A 13,817-nucleotide genomic window follows, 5' to 3' on the forward strand; every position below is an offset into this window, starting at 1 on the left:
TCATGCTATTTGGTATCTCTAAACTCAGAATAGCTAAGTGAAATCGGCAAATAAAGACAATGCCAAAACTAACCTTCAAATCTAGCCGCGGTTTTCAGTGCCGTGACGTCACTGGCAGGCGGGGTAACAAGTTGAGCAGGCACTCAAGAAAACTGAGTAGGCCGTGCATTTGTTTCATGCTGCTGTGCCAGTGCTGGAGCTAACCTCTAAATCATTCATTTGACAGCATCAAACTTCTTGAAACAGTTGGGAACCTCTACCGCCCAAAGTGTGATCCTCTGCCTGCCACTGGCGTCACTTTTCTGTTGTTTCCAGTAGACATTTTGATTAAAAGGATGAGAACCAAAAATAAAAATTCGATAAATTTGCTAAAAGAATTATTTTGACATAATATTTGGCATATAGTCCATGAAGAAAAAAAGATGGAGTACCCCTTTAAAAGCACCGCACAGATATCGTAAAAACAAATCTTTGCACCATAAATGAGAGTGAGGACAGAACCCACCATTATGACGAGGCAGACGGTTCGTGGCTTCCGAGGAAGTCGCGAAACTATTATTTTTATTTCCAAAGAGACCACTTTGTACAAGAAGAATAAGAAATAAAAACTCAATCTCAATCAATGCGAATGCCCCCTCACAACTGAGGCTTTCCGACGATAGACTCATGCACCGTTAAAAGGAAACCAGAGCGTCTGAGCTACGACAGTGTACCTGGGTATAATATCAAACAGGTAAGAGTGCTTCCAAAATTTCCCCCCTTCAAGAGACCTTTTGAGCGAGAGACAGGTAAAACAAGTATAAGTATATGCATCGCATATGCCTGCAGACATATCCTCAATATAATATTTATGCATATATTAGCCTATGAACACTCTCTAAGACGACTACGATGCAAGTAGCTGCCCCAACTCTCTGCAAACATAAACAAGTGTACAATTCTTCACAACCAGTCTAACAGGGTGAGCCGACAAAGTAGAACCACGGTGCTGCCCGAGCAGCCATCCCCTCTCCGTTGGCCTATACACAGTTGAGAAAAGATCTGCTCCTCTCGAAGGCCCACTACGCGGGACTTCAACTCGGTCCAAGCACAGCAGATGCGGCCAAGTCGTCTGCTGAACGCGGCTTGTGTGCCGGTTAGACTTCCGTACATGGAAACTATGACCTAAGCTCAAAGCACCTTTCTTTCATTTCGGCGTCAACGATCCGAGAGTAAAACGCAAGAACAAAATTGCTCTGTCGCACTCTCGCGCAACTTCCTCCTCGTGTTGCACTTTGAAGTCATTGGCACCAGAATAGAATGAGGAGGAACGAGCACGAGAATCAGCATGCTAAGGCGGAGCAACTGTGCAATCTAAATTAATTCTATTTCTAAGCATCCATCTTCACGGTATATCTGGAATTCCATATTAATGCTTCCACTGTTTAGCTTCATTCAAGATATTTCCAACTAGCTTTCGCCTGCTACACGCCAGTAAAATTATAAAAAGCGGAAAACGCGCGTAACATAGATTGATGGGTAAAAACATCAGCTTTGAATAAACGTCACATTGGATCTCACGAGAACCTAGTAGCAGGGAGTGCGGGTGAACATGGCCGTTCAAAGAGTGGTAGCTTCAGTCATGGCTTCGCCTGGACAGAGTTGGAATCCCACTTGGGGCCCCTGTGAAGTATAGCTGCATGTCAGAGCCTCTGGTAGATATGGTGAAACGGAGGAGGGGCTAGAAAAACGAGGCTCGTGTCGGCAGTTTGCTCAGCGTCAGAGCGTTCCAGAGGGAACCCAGAGTGCCTTGTTCTGTTCGTCATCCACGCACATCTTCACTTGGGTGCACATGTAGGCCAGGTTGCTCCCCGGGATCACGGCTGCAAAAGGACAAGGGAGACGTCCATTTCAATCCCAGACCCGTTTCCATCTGGATGAGCGTCGTTCTGGCTTGCGGTCGTGCATCGCTAATACACGGCGCACGTTAAAGATTTGTGGTACACTGGAGGGAACAGTTTGCAGCTGACGACAAATGATGGTGAATTCCCAGAGCTGCTGATAAAGTTAGGCATCTGAGACAAGCAAGAGACCACCAGAAGCCAAGTAAGCGGGCCCAAAAATATTGAATAGGTGGTGATACTCTGACAATGAAAAGCGGATGGAGCTGACTTGATGACACAATCGAAATGTGAAGACAATGAAAAAGTTAGCTCTGTCATCTTGCAGCCTTGAGGGCACTTTGGCAGTGGAAACAGTGATGGCATCTGTTGGCTCAGCCCCTGCCACTGCGTGGTCGCAGCATTGGTCTTTCTTTAGAGGCAGAGGAGAGTGATGCAAGCATTTTGTTGCCTTAGCCCCTTAGGTTTTTTAATGCACATTTTTGACAAAAAGACACTCGTCTAAAAGTATTTGGACACATATTGTAACTAAGAACACTAGCGTCCTAAACCTCTTCTTGACTGCGACATGATAGACATCATAAAACATTTGAAATTGAATTTCGTATCTTTAAACAAACAATCCAGGAGTCATAACACAAAAATAAAGCAAGTCAGCTTATTCTTGATACATACGAAATTTGTATACGAGTTGCTTAATATACGTCCCAGGTTTCACAATTTCTGGAACATGGTTTCATTGTTCTTTTTAAAGGCTGGTTCACACACTTGCAACTATTTATGACCAAAGAAGTCTAAAAAGACTTGGCAGATACCCTTAAGACTGCTGATGTGTGGGAATACGAATGCATTTTTGTCCCTTTGGTGAAATGTTTTCGACTGATGTTTTCAACATGCATTAAAGTTCTTTCTGCTGTTTCAGTGTGTGCGTGTTTGCGTACACGTTGGCCATAGACCGGAAACATTCAGACCACTTTGCTGCAGAACGATGACTTTTATTTTAAGCTATAAGATCCTCCATGTCTAATGGTAGGTCTGTCGTGATTATGTCATCTTCTGTGATGACAATATCTTCGTTATCAAAGGGATATATGTCTGGCATGTTATCTTCGCGTCGTAACGGTTGCGGTGGTATGGTGTCGGCGGTGGTGGGATGAGGTTGATTGAGAGGACCATTGCCTTGTCGTAGGTGAAGTACGTTGAGAAGCATTTCAAGTATTTCACAGCGTTCTTGTTGTGAAAGGCAAGGTCGATGCGTGTTCCTCTCGATGCGGTGATGGCCAAGCGTGAATTGCGAGCACAATTCGGAGATCATCGTGAAGCGTGTACAATTCAGAGATCATCGTAAAGCACCAATGAAATCCGAAAAGCAAGTGATACGCGGGAGGCAGCGCGCTCATTTCATACACTCATGACAAGGGCCACCTCCAACCCATAGGTAGCGACGTGACGTGCGCAATGACACATGCACTCGGCACACCTTCAGTCAGCTAGGACCATGGAGCCGCCGTGGCGTCGGAGAAGCCTCCTCACCTCGCACCTTAGAGGCCCGTGTTCGATAACCACCCAAACCGAAATGTAGCAAATTTTTTTTTTTAAAGCCAATTCACTTTGTTTACGGAACCTCGCCGAGAAATTTGACGTCGATCCAAGCATTTTTTATGTGTTTTTACTCGTTGCGTTGTCGGCCATTTTTGGCACCATCGCTCGGTCTTGCCGCCGATGACGCCAGATTTTCGCGTAATGGGGCATTATAAAACTGTTTTTAGCTTTCTTGTAGCTGGTTACAAGGCTGTGATCACAACAGGCTTAGATGGGAGCTCTGGCAAAATACTGATGGTCGTTGATTTTTAGAGAATGTTCACCTGCAAGTACGTCTCCGAAATATTTACTTAAATATTCATTCTTGTTCAGAAAATGGATTTTGAAGTTTACGCACACACCTCCGAATCACTTGCTGCCGCTCTACTGGCCACAATGAGCAGGGGCACTCGTGACGTCAAATGTTGCATCTGAGAGCAGACACTGCCCCCCACTCCACAGCGTTGTAGTTATAGTGAGCGTCTGTGGTTTCGCGAATATTGCCTGGTTTAGGTTGTTTCAGGAGGTGGTGATTTGCTGTGGAGTGCAATAACACCATAAAGAAATGCAGCAACATGACATCTTATTGGTTTCAGACCGGGAAGCCTCTGTGACGGAACTGGGTCCGAACAGTCAGACATAAACGCTTCCTTCTAGTGTTCGCGTTGTGCTAAACAACTGTTCACATCTCGCTAGCTAATAAAACCTTCCATGCCATTCTGCTTCGAGGCAGTATCTGGGTCCAAATGTCAGCAGATTGTGAATGCAGCACCCACGGGAGGCCCCCTTGGAGGCAATGCCGGAGATTGGAATGCGAACGGCAAATCACCTGAAATCTCGTGCTAAAAATTGTAACATTTGCTGGTCATTGCTTGATTCGAACAAGTTTGATTATTCATGTTCCATTCCTTCCCACGGACGATCGCGAAGGCCTTCCGACTGCTTCCAACCCTGGGTGAAACAGGCTCAAGCTGGCCATGTGCCGATGTTTATACATCCGACGTCATAACAGGAAGGCAGGCCATTAAAGCTGCAGGTTAGCTTCACTTTCTATTATACAGTATAGACCACTTACAACGTAACCGCTTATAGTGCGGGACCGGATATAACGCGGCTTTTTTAAACCACCGGTTCACCTCCCATAGAACTCCATGTATTTACATACCGCTTAAAATGCAGGCGCGCGAAGGGAAGTACCGGTTATAGTGCGGTTTTTCGAACAGCCCGGCGGCCGTGCCGACTGACCGACGCAGCGAGCACGCTTCCCCGTGCGGCGCTACATAACAGCGCGAGCCGCAAGCGGCACCCGCGGGGCAAGGAGGATGTTCGAAGAAGCGGGAAGAAGCGAAGAGAGAGGCTTCAGTTGCCATAGCGACGGAGGGACGCACGCACGTTTCGTTCACGTGCGTGCGTCCCTCCGCGACGGTTGGAAACAACCGCAACGACAGACCAATCGCAGGCCGAGGAGAAGTGTTCGCGCGCGTTGCATGCCACACTATTGGCTCTCTCCTTTCTCCCCCCAACCTCTATTACAACGCTTCTCCTCCTCCGGTCGCGGGCCGGCTGCTTCTATCCGCAAACATGGCGTCGGCTGTGATCGTCGACGCGGTAGCACGCGGTAGACGGCGTGGTGGAGCTCATCGTTCCGCGTCAAAGCGCTATCCTTGACTGTTTATTTTCGTTGTGTGTCGCTATGATCCCCCAGCACGTACTAGAAGGGAAGATCCTCCTCCTTGTGCGGCGATGTTGTGGCGGCACTCTCAAGACGGCAGAAACGCCCGTGTCGTCGTGTTTGTTTACTTCGACTACGGTGGTGCTTCCTAAGCATTTGTGTTTTCGGACATCGCCCGGATTTCTTATTTGGAGCATTTCATGCCTGTGCTCAAGTTGAAGGTATTACTGGCGCGTACCGTATAAAGGATGCGAGTTTTCACGCGTTTTCATCGCCGGAGAAAAGTGATTAGGGTTAGCAATCCTGAACGCTCGCAACGTCCGTCCGCAACCCGCGGCGCCGTTAAAAGGCTCCGCCAGGCAAAAGTCGCTCATTTCTTTCAAAATGTGTGACACACTTGAGAGAAAAGTGTACTAGTCCTCAAACTAAGCTGTATTTTTCATCTAAGATAAAGTAAATTCTTTTACAACGGTAAGTTGTCTGATGGCATGTATTTTGGCCTGAAAAAGGATGTTTTGGTTATAGCGCGGTACCGCTTATAGTGCGGATTTTCGTGACTCCCGCGACATACGTTATATGCGGTCTACACTGTATTGTATTCCTTCGATTAAAGATTATTTTAAATCTTTTTGGGAAATTCGCTGGGCTCAGTTTCTTGCACTCTTTTGGAAAAGATGTTTAGGTGAAAACATTCAAACCGGTTGTGGTGCAGTCGGTCGTAGTCAAACGCACGTGTGTGAAACAACCATAAGGCTCCAAAACATTGTGCAACTGAAACAAAGGGCATTGCGAAAACAACACTTTTTATGGAAGTCTTTTTTACACGTCCCCGCAACACAATGTTATGGGTTCTCTCAAAGAAAGTTCTGACAGCAGACCTTCGCTGATATACGCCAAAGCATGTGCAGTGGAACAAATGCACAGAAACGACGGCTCGGCAATGGGGCATTTGGGATTCCCAAGGCCCACTCACCGTTGATGAGGTGTTTGTACTCGCTCTCGATCTTCAGGGCGTGCTCGTACATCTCCTTAGCTGCCTTGGTGGTGACTTTTTCTGTCAGGTATGTAGAGTCCTTCACTTCCCTGAATCAAAGAGGGTGCAGCTCACATCACGAAAAAAGCTCAATGTTTATACACTGGGGTGCAAAATGAACATGTACAGGCACGGTCATAACACACAGCAGAATCTGACTATGTACTATGGTCGCCGACCGAGGGGGAACGGCAGGGCGCATACTTTGAACGCCTGCCACCAGCTCGCGCCCCACGTCTTCCGTCACGCTTGGGCTGTGCACCACGTTCGAGGTGGATGAGACATCCGAATGTCCCGGAAGGCAGCGAGCTAGCGCTGGAGGTGGGACAACTAAACCTCGTCCCCGCCGTTAGAATGTAGCATCCTCACTACCCAATGTGCCCGCAGATAAAAGGCCACCGTATTTATTTGAATATGTGTCAACCTTTTTTTTTTTCATAAATGTTCTCAATAATTAAGGGTCGACGTATAACTGTGCCCAGAAAATTTCGACCTACGTTCGTGACCACATTTCGGGACCCTACCGAGTGCTTGGAGCTATTGAGTCACCAAGCCCACGTTGCTGTAGCGCTGCACTGCTTCTTGTTTCAGAAAGCTTTTCGTGCACAAAAACAACCGAAGCAGCAGCAGCCAGAGGCCCACAGTGGCCACCGCTCTTGTGCATCCCTAGGATCCCTTGGGCTCGCATGTTTGGCGGACACAACACTCGACACGCCACGCACCTTGCCCCACTGCCTTCCCCCTCCCCTCCTCCCCCCTTTTCTCCTCCCCCTCCCCCTCGCGGGCGTGCAGCAAAACAAAATACAGAGGTTACTTTCGCTTCTTGTTGCTCACGGCGGCTCCCGGCAGCTTGCGGCGTTGCTCGCGTCTTTGTATGTGGTCTTTCGTCGCTTTGCCAGTCTCCACCTTCTTTCGTTTCTTGTTGTCACCATTTTGTAACAGTGTCAGGGAGGTTATGTTGCGAATTTGTGAGGATGTCAACGAAGCTGACAAAGCTTCCGACGACAACGACATGTCCAAAAGTTCTGACAATGATTAAGTTTTTGGCATTGTGCTGTGATTTAACTGATAGCGCTGTAAATAAAGGTTTGCTTCTTTCTTTTGCCCAAACTTCTGTTCTTTAAAAAAATAAAAGGTTGATCTATATTCAAATTATTTTCTTTTTATTCTCGGCAAGTTTAAAGGCATCGAACTATATTCATAGTCAACTTATATTCGAGTAAATACGGCAGTATAATATATTACTGGCACTGTTTGTTTGGAGCAACAAGGTGTTTGCAGAAACCTTGCAACTAAAAAGATAAAAATCAAATTATCTCTTTTGATAGCAACTGTCATTTCAATGCGTGGATTTCAATCAAGTTGGATATTCTGAACAGCATCTAAGGAAAGAAAGCAGATCCGTGTCACAAAAACAACTTTCCCTCGTGCTGTTTGTTGGCTACTATTCCCCAGTCAGTTTTATAGGAATGCCTATGACAGTTGTCAAAATTAGAGGCAGTACAACTGCACGGGTCATCCGATTGTGAGGTTACAAAGATGTGGTTTACGCCTTTGGACCTTTTTAATGAAGCAAAGAGCAAAAGAAGCACAATCTATTACATATTTAAATCAGAACAGTCACACACTGGGTGTATCTACCAAAGACACCAGTGCCATGCTATCTTGAAAACGCAAGCTCCAACTCGGGGCTGGAGCTTGTGTAAACTGCAGTCATTTTTAATTATTTCATTAACAGGGTCAATAAAATATAATTGGCGAACCTCCTTAAAACGCACCACCATGCTACAGTAATGTGAACCTTATGTAACTCGAGACTCAATCAAAACATATTTCAGTGTAAGGAAGAATTATAGGTGTGACAAGTCTGGAGGAGAAATCTGGTCACCCTTAGCCCCTCCTCAAACGTGACTCACCTTATTTGCTTAGTAGTTTTGAACTTGATAAATATGACGATGGGGAAGATCTGGCATCTGTTCAACCTCTCGACAGCGGACAAGCTCACGTCAAGCAGAGCATGGCATGCCTGAAAGGACAAGCCAGAGTTTCGCATGTTGAAAGAAGTGCTGCTGCCCCATGTGTCAGATGATCCCAAACAAAGCACTTAGAATAGAGGGGGTACTTTGAAGTTATGCATTCTGGAGACACCTACGGCCACACTACGTGCGATTCCTTTCTAAAAAAACCACGCAACACCTAGTTTTAGGCCATGAGGGTCTGTTTGCTACTGCCCTCTTGGCAGCTCCTTTCAAAAAGTTCTCGCAAAGGAAGCTTATATGCAGAGATTCTTTGGAGCTCCAGCAACGTGGAGACAATAAAAGACGAAACTTGGGAACAAAACAAAATAACAAGATATTTTCGGTGGATGCATCATGAATATTCAAATAAATCAGAAATTAATTGAACTTCACAGTGGTAATCTACAGCCGTGTAGAGTTTGCTTGCTTTAAGAATCGGTTATGATCAGAACACTTCAGTCTCTGACTTCTACTACATGGTTAAACAGCACAATATAAATCCATGCGTGCATCCCTCTTTCTAAGCAGTTGTTCATCTCACGCAATTTCTGCAATATCATTCCCTAAAGTTTACATTTGTACGACAGCCAGAATTCTGTGTTGAGGCTGGTTCACACAAGCATCTCAGCACCGAGATAACACAGCTGCAACAGTGATACTGTCAGCAGCGACTCAGTGCCACATCGCATATGCATGCAAAAGAAAAGGTGGGGTCACATGCATCAGAGCACTCATAGAGCACTAATACAGTGCAAAGTCAGCACTTTATCTATAGCTCCACAGTTCATGTGTTAAAGGGACACTAACACCCCCCCAAAAAATGTTTATTTATTTTTTGCTAGGCGATTTATTATGGTGTCAGAAGACTACCCAATCAATATTTTGGTTCAGTGTATAATATATATCTTTAATAAAGTAAAAAAACAGACTCGAAACCAAAACCGAAACTGGACTGGGGAGGAAGGAGAAATATAGAGGGGGAGAAAGTTACCGGAAGTCACGTTGCTGCGCAACAATTCTTTTTGAATCAAAATATTGGCAATTTTTTTGAAGCCACAAAAAATGGGTATATTCTTTTTTGGTCCATTTTTGGTATTAAGTCTGGGCCTTCGATGACCTACGACTTTGATTATCTTTGCTGGTTGTGTCTAGACCATAGAAAACAGCATGTGACCACGGAGGAGAGAGTGAGCGCGACTCAAACCGGCCAGTTCTCGATTGGCGGTTTTCAGGCGGAAAGAAACCGAATTTCAAGCCGCAAATTGTGTTCTGGGCAGTTTGGCTTTCATATGTCATGTACAAATAAAAACCTTGGCAAGCCTAAATACCCTGTCAGTGTTCCTGTAAAGGAACCATGAAACAATTTTAAATCGAATTTCATCCACCGCACATTGTAAAAGGTGTGAAAAGAAAACCAAAACACAAAAATAGAGGCAAAATATTTTTTCGCCATAGATCTTTCAAAAGTAAAGCAAACTCTTTTGTATCTTCTTTCATACGAAAGCTCTCTGCCTTTTCATTGCGATGTATCCGCAGTGCCAAAAAAATGTTGCCTATTAAATAAAAGCCTACCTCACCAGCACCGCGATCACAAACAATACATAGACGGTGGCTGTTTCTTAAAAGTATTGTTAGAGAATATTTCGCTCCACAATTTGTAGCATGATTAGCGATGTGACCAAAACTACTGAATTTTATAATGCTCGGAGCTATGCACCATCTATCGCGTGGTAAACGAAGCAAGAGAAAGATCAGACTGCGCCTGCGCCGTCAACCCTACGAGCATTGTCTGCTAAGAAAGCTCGGCCACGCGCGTTGCATGCCGGTCGCAGTTCCCGCTACCTGCTGAAAAACATGGCATCGGTGGTGATCGTCAACGTGGTCAGCGTGGTGGATGCTCATCGTTCCGCGTAGAGTGCTATCCTTGACTGAACTCTAGTTGTGTGTCACAGTGATAACCCAGCACGTCCTAGAAAAGAAGATCCACCTACTCGTGCGGCGATGTTCTGGCGGCACCCTCAAGACAGCAGAAACGCTCGTGCCGTCGTGTTTGCTTACTTTGACTACAGTGGTGCTTTCTTAGTATTAGTTTCCTCGAACATTGCCCAGATTTCTTATTTTGCGCATTCCATGCGTGTGCTCAAGTTCAAGGCATTACTGGTGCATACTGTATTTAAAGGAGTGTATGAAGGATACAAATTTTCATGCACTTTCATCACCCGAGAAAAGTGATTAGAGTTAGCATTTGGGAACGCTCGCAATGCCTATGTGATTATGAAGTCATATTTTTATGTTGCTATATCGCTGCTAAGATTACGTTGTCTTTTGCAATCGTAGAAAAGGCGTGTGGTGAGATTTGTACAATAGGTAAAGTCATGTGTTAAAGTCGTGATCGTCAAAGATGGCGTACTGCATCGTTTTCTTTCCTTTTTTTTTCATCCACTCTGCTCTGCGAGCCTATCCTGACAAAATAAGAATGAATAAAGCTTGAGCCCCCAAAAAAATTTGTCCATTTTCTGCTATGCAAGCAAGTGGCAGTGCATCCCTTTCTTTCTAGAGGCCCCACAGAAACAGCTGACAGCGGCGAAGAAGTGGCCGTCGTGTTGATGACCTGCTTCGCTTGTTGCAGTGGTTACGGGAGTGTGTACGTGCAGCGCAAAGCGGTTGTTCCGTTCTCTCCTGTCACAACGGGCGCAGTCGTAGCTAACGCACTTGTTGCAAAAGCTTGAATTACAGTTTTTGCAATCTGGCGCTTAAAAGATGAAATGGCTGCAGATTCAACGCATGCCACTCGAGCAACCACGTCGAAGCACTTGGTGCAGACTCATCAGTTTGAGGGACCCCAGGTCTAGAATCCTTCGTGTATGCTCGAAACATTTTGACAGCGAGCATGATTATAGCCACATTCACAGTGCTCTCCGCGAATGCGGGAAGTTCCAAAAGTCCTACGCCGATTCCGATAAAGAACTAAAGTCTTCATTGGAAGACTCTCCGCACTTTCCAACAGGCGTACCTGCGTATGGGACCAGTCCCATGCTGCCACTGTAGCGCAATGTATCTAAATGAATTTCGTTCAGCTGCAATGTGTCCATGGTTATCGCAGTGATGAGAAGTGCTGATTCAAAATATTATGTCGGTGGCATTGGCGCCATCAGCGCAGTAAAGCGCTGTGGTAAAACCTACCGGCACACTGCCAGCTCGCTGCTAATGCTCCCATTCTCTACTTCAGAGAGAACTTTTGGGTCCGGTGCCAGAGCACGTCACGACTGTCAAAATTATGCCGCGGCTTGTTTTGCAGTGAGTTGGAAAGGAAGAAAAGCTTTATATTTCATTAATACTTTGTGTAGAAGTTTATAAATCAAAACAAAAATGGATGCCTGTTCGACGTTCAGTGAACATTGAATGTTTAATTTAAAAGTTAGTTGGCAAAAGTAAAAAAAGTAATTTCATGGTCCCTCTGTATGAGGAAACAATCCCTTCCCCTATTCGGCTAAAAATTTAGTCTAAATTTGCACGAGTGACCACAAACCAAGTGACCCCAAGACTCCCTTACCTTGTGGGCTATGCTCCTGACAGCCTGGAGGGTGAGGCACTCGAAGTGCGAGCCCCTGCGTCTAAAGTCCAGCAGGCTGAGGTCCTGCAGGCCCCGCTCCAGGGCCTGCAGGCTTCCCCTGACGGGCTGGCCCAGACAGCGCTGGAACATGTGGGGAAAGTCCTGCTCCAGCTTGTCAACCACCGCCTCCTGCAGGGGCCCCACCAGGATCACCGGCCGCAGGCTCGGGTCTGAGGGAAGCACGGACAAAGGCATTGAGGGCACGGACCGTCGAAGAGACACTGAGAGTCTTCGAGCAGAATCACTATCGGATGGATCATCCAAAAGCAGAGTTTGTCTATCGAACGACGCAAACATCTTTTTAGTGCGGCAGATTGCAGCTGTAACAAGCTTAAAGACCGACGACCAGTTCGCTCTTTCCACTTTTCCCCCGCTTGCTCCTCTCCCCACTTCTACCCTGTCCACCGTTGCCTGTTTCCTCCTCCTCCATGGTAAGGAGGATATTCTGCCTTGCAGAATCTCGAGTCTGGTCGTCGGCCTTTAAGCTGAGCTAGTTTGTTCATACTTCTGGTAAGGCCAGCTGAGCTAGAAACAACATACACACAAAGAAAAGACCGTACACACCACTGAAACATTGCAGCTTAGCATTATTGAGACAGCTTCAGAAATGCCTTAGAAAGCGCAGAACACTAGCGGAGCACGCACAATTTCTTGGCACGGAAGTTAAACCTGTTGTCACTGACCGAACAAGGATGACAGGAAAGTCCTCCAGCATCATGAGCTTACATCTCATCTTTACCACATTTATATTTTACTTGTAATTGGCAGAACCTTTCAATAGTATGTAAGTGTAGCACTTCTAAAGTGTCTGTACCCACATAGAAAACTCATCCCGACTTTTCATTGACAATAAGGTTATGGTACTGTTCCGATGCCAATAGTAAAGCGACTTTGTGAAGCTACTGATGCAAACAGTCAAGTTTCCTTCTATAGCACAAGTTTACGGTAGAGAGTTTCAGTACCAGGTATAGCCAGGTGCAAGTCAAGAATGTGCCAAATAAACACCACTATGTACCAGCCAACGCGCTGAATCGCTCCAAAAACCAACCAGAAAAGGCATGTAGATGATTGAGCGTGTTAGTTTATAATTTACGATAAGGAAAGAGGGACATTGAAGACAAACAGACAAGACAGGCTTGTCTTGTCTGTTTGTCTGCAATGTCGTTCTTTCCTTATCGTAAACAGAAAAGGCAGTAGACACAATGGGCTGTGCAACATGATTGTGACATTCGCCTCGCTAGCGGTCTGTCTGCACATTGCGCAGGAACAGTGGCTGGCAGTAATGGGGGGTGTGGGAGGAGCTTCTGGCACATTCTGAACTCGTAGCTCATTATTGGGCAGGAGATTCTGAGTTGCATCACTAGCGGCAAAGTTAAGAACCAGACCCATGGGGACAACAACAACATGAATGACTTATTTGCCAGCACTTCTGGCGCAGCACTCGGCTGGGGCTTGTGTTCAATCAAAGCACTTGAACGCTTTGTAGCACTCGTGCCAGATTTGTGCCCTGCTTTCGATCGCAGTTGACGACGAAACGAATTCAGTTGGGTAAACACCGAGCTCCGTGAAAAAATAAACTGGACAAAGCACCTCCTATAGTTCAATCTCCTCACCAATACAGAGCGCAAATAATGGAGGAGATGAGGGCTCGGCACTTATTGCACAGAGGGTGCGGTGACATCAGAGCACTGAGCTCCGATTGGAAAGATGGTGGGCAGACGCAACGGCTAGCTGCCTTTGTTTCACCCCAGTCTCCCTCCAATTAGAGTGTACTACTACGCTCCTTACACAAAGGGAGCAGTGGTGCCAGGGTCTAGCGTTCAAACGCCAAACACCAGCATCATCTGCTAGTCGTAGCAATGGCGACCCTGCTTTTTCTACGGCTTTTGGAAATCCACCAATCCATTACAAACAGCAACTTTTAAGGGGAGAGGAAATACCTCCAAGGATCTGTTGTTTTTGTCGACTAACAACCACCAGATGCGTTCCAACGAACAAGGTATGCAAGGCCATAACGTTG

At 46.1% G+C, this 13,817-nt stretch overlaps 1 protein-coding gene across 1 annotated transcript in view; it reads right to left on the reverse strand.

Moving 5' to 3' along the window:
• Positions 1-507: 507 nt before the first annotated feature.
• LOC8029837 (disks large homolog 5) overlaps positions 508-13,817 on the reverse strand; it is a 74,575-nt gene continuing 61,265 nt past the window's right edge. The window contains exons 23-26 of the mRNA XM_029966175.3: positions 11,738-11,967; positions 8,083-8,192; positions 6,107-6,216; positions 508-1,862 (exon numbers count right to left, since the gene is read on the reverse strand). Of these exons, the coding sequence (XP_029822035.2) occupies positions 1,759-1,862; positions 6,107-6,216; positions 8,083-8,192; positions 11,738-11,967 (554 nt within the window). The 3' untranslated portion in view covers positions 508-1,758. The remainder of the gene's footprint in view (positions 1,863-6,106; positions 6,217-8,082; positions 8,193-11,737; positions 11,968-13,817) is intronic.

This window comes from Ixodes scapularis, unplaced genomic scaffold, assembly GCF_016920785.2.
Source record: "Ixodes scapularis isolate PalLabHiFi unplaced genomic scaffold, ASM1692078v2 PGA_scaffold3__209_contigs__length_174095766, whole genome shotgun sequence".
Lineage (NCBI taxonomy): Eukaryota > Metazoa > Arthropoda > Arachnida > Ixodida > Ixodidae > Ixodes > Ixodes scapularis.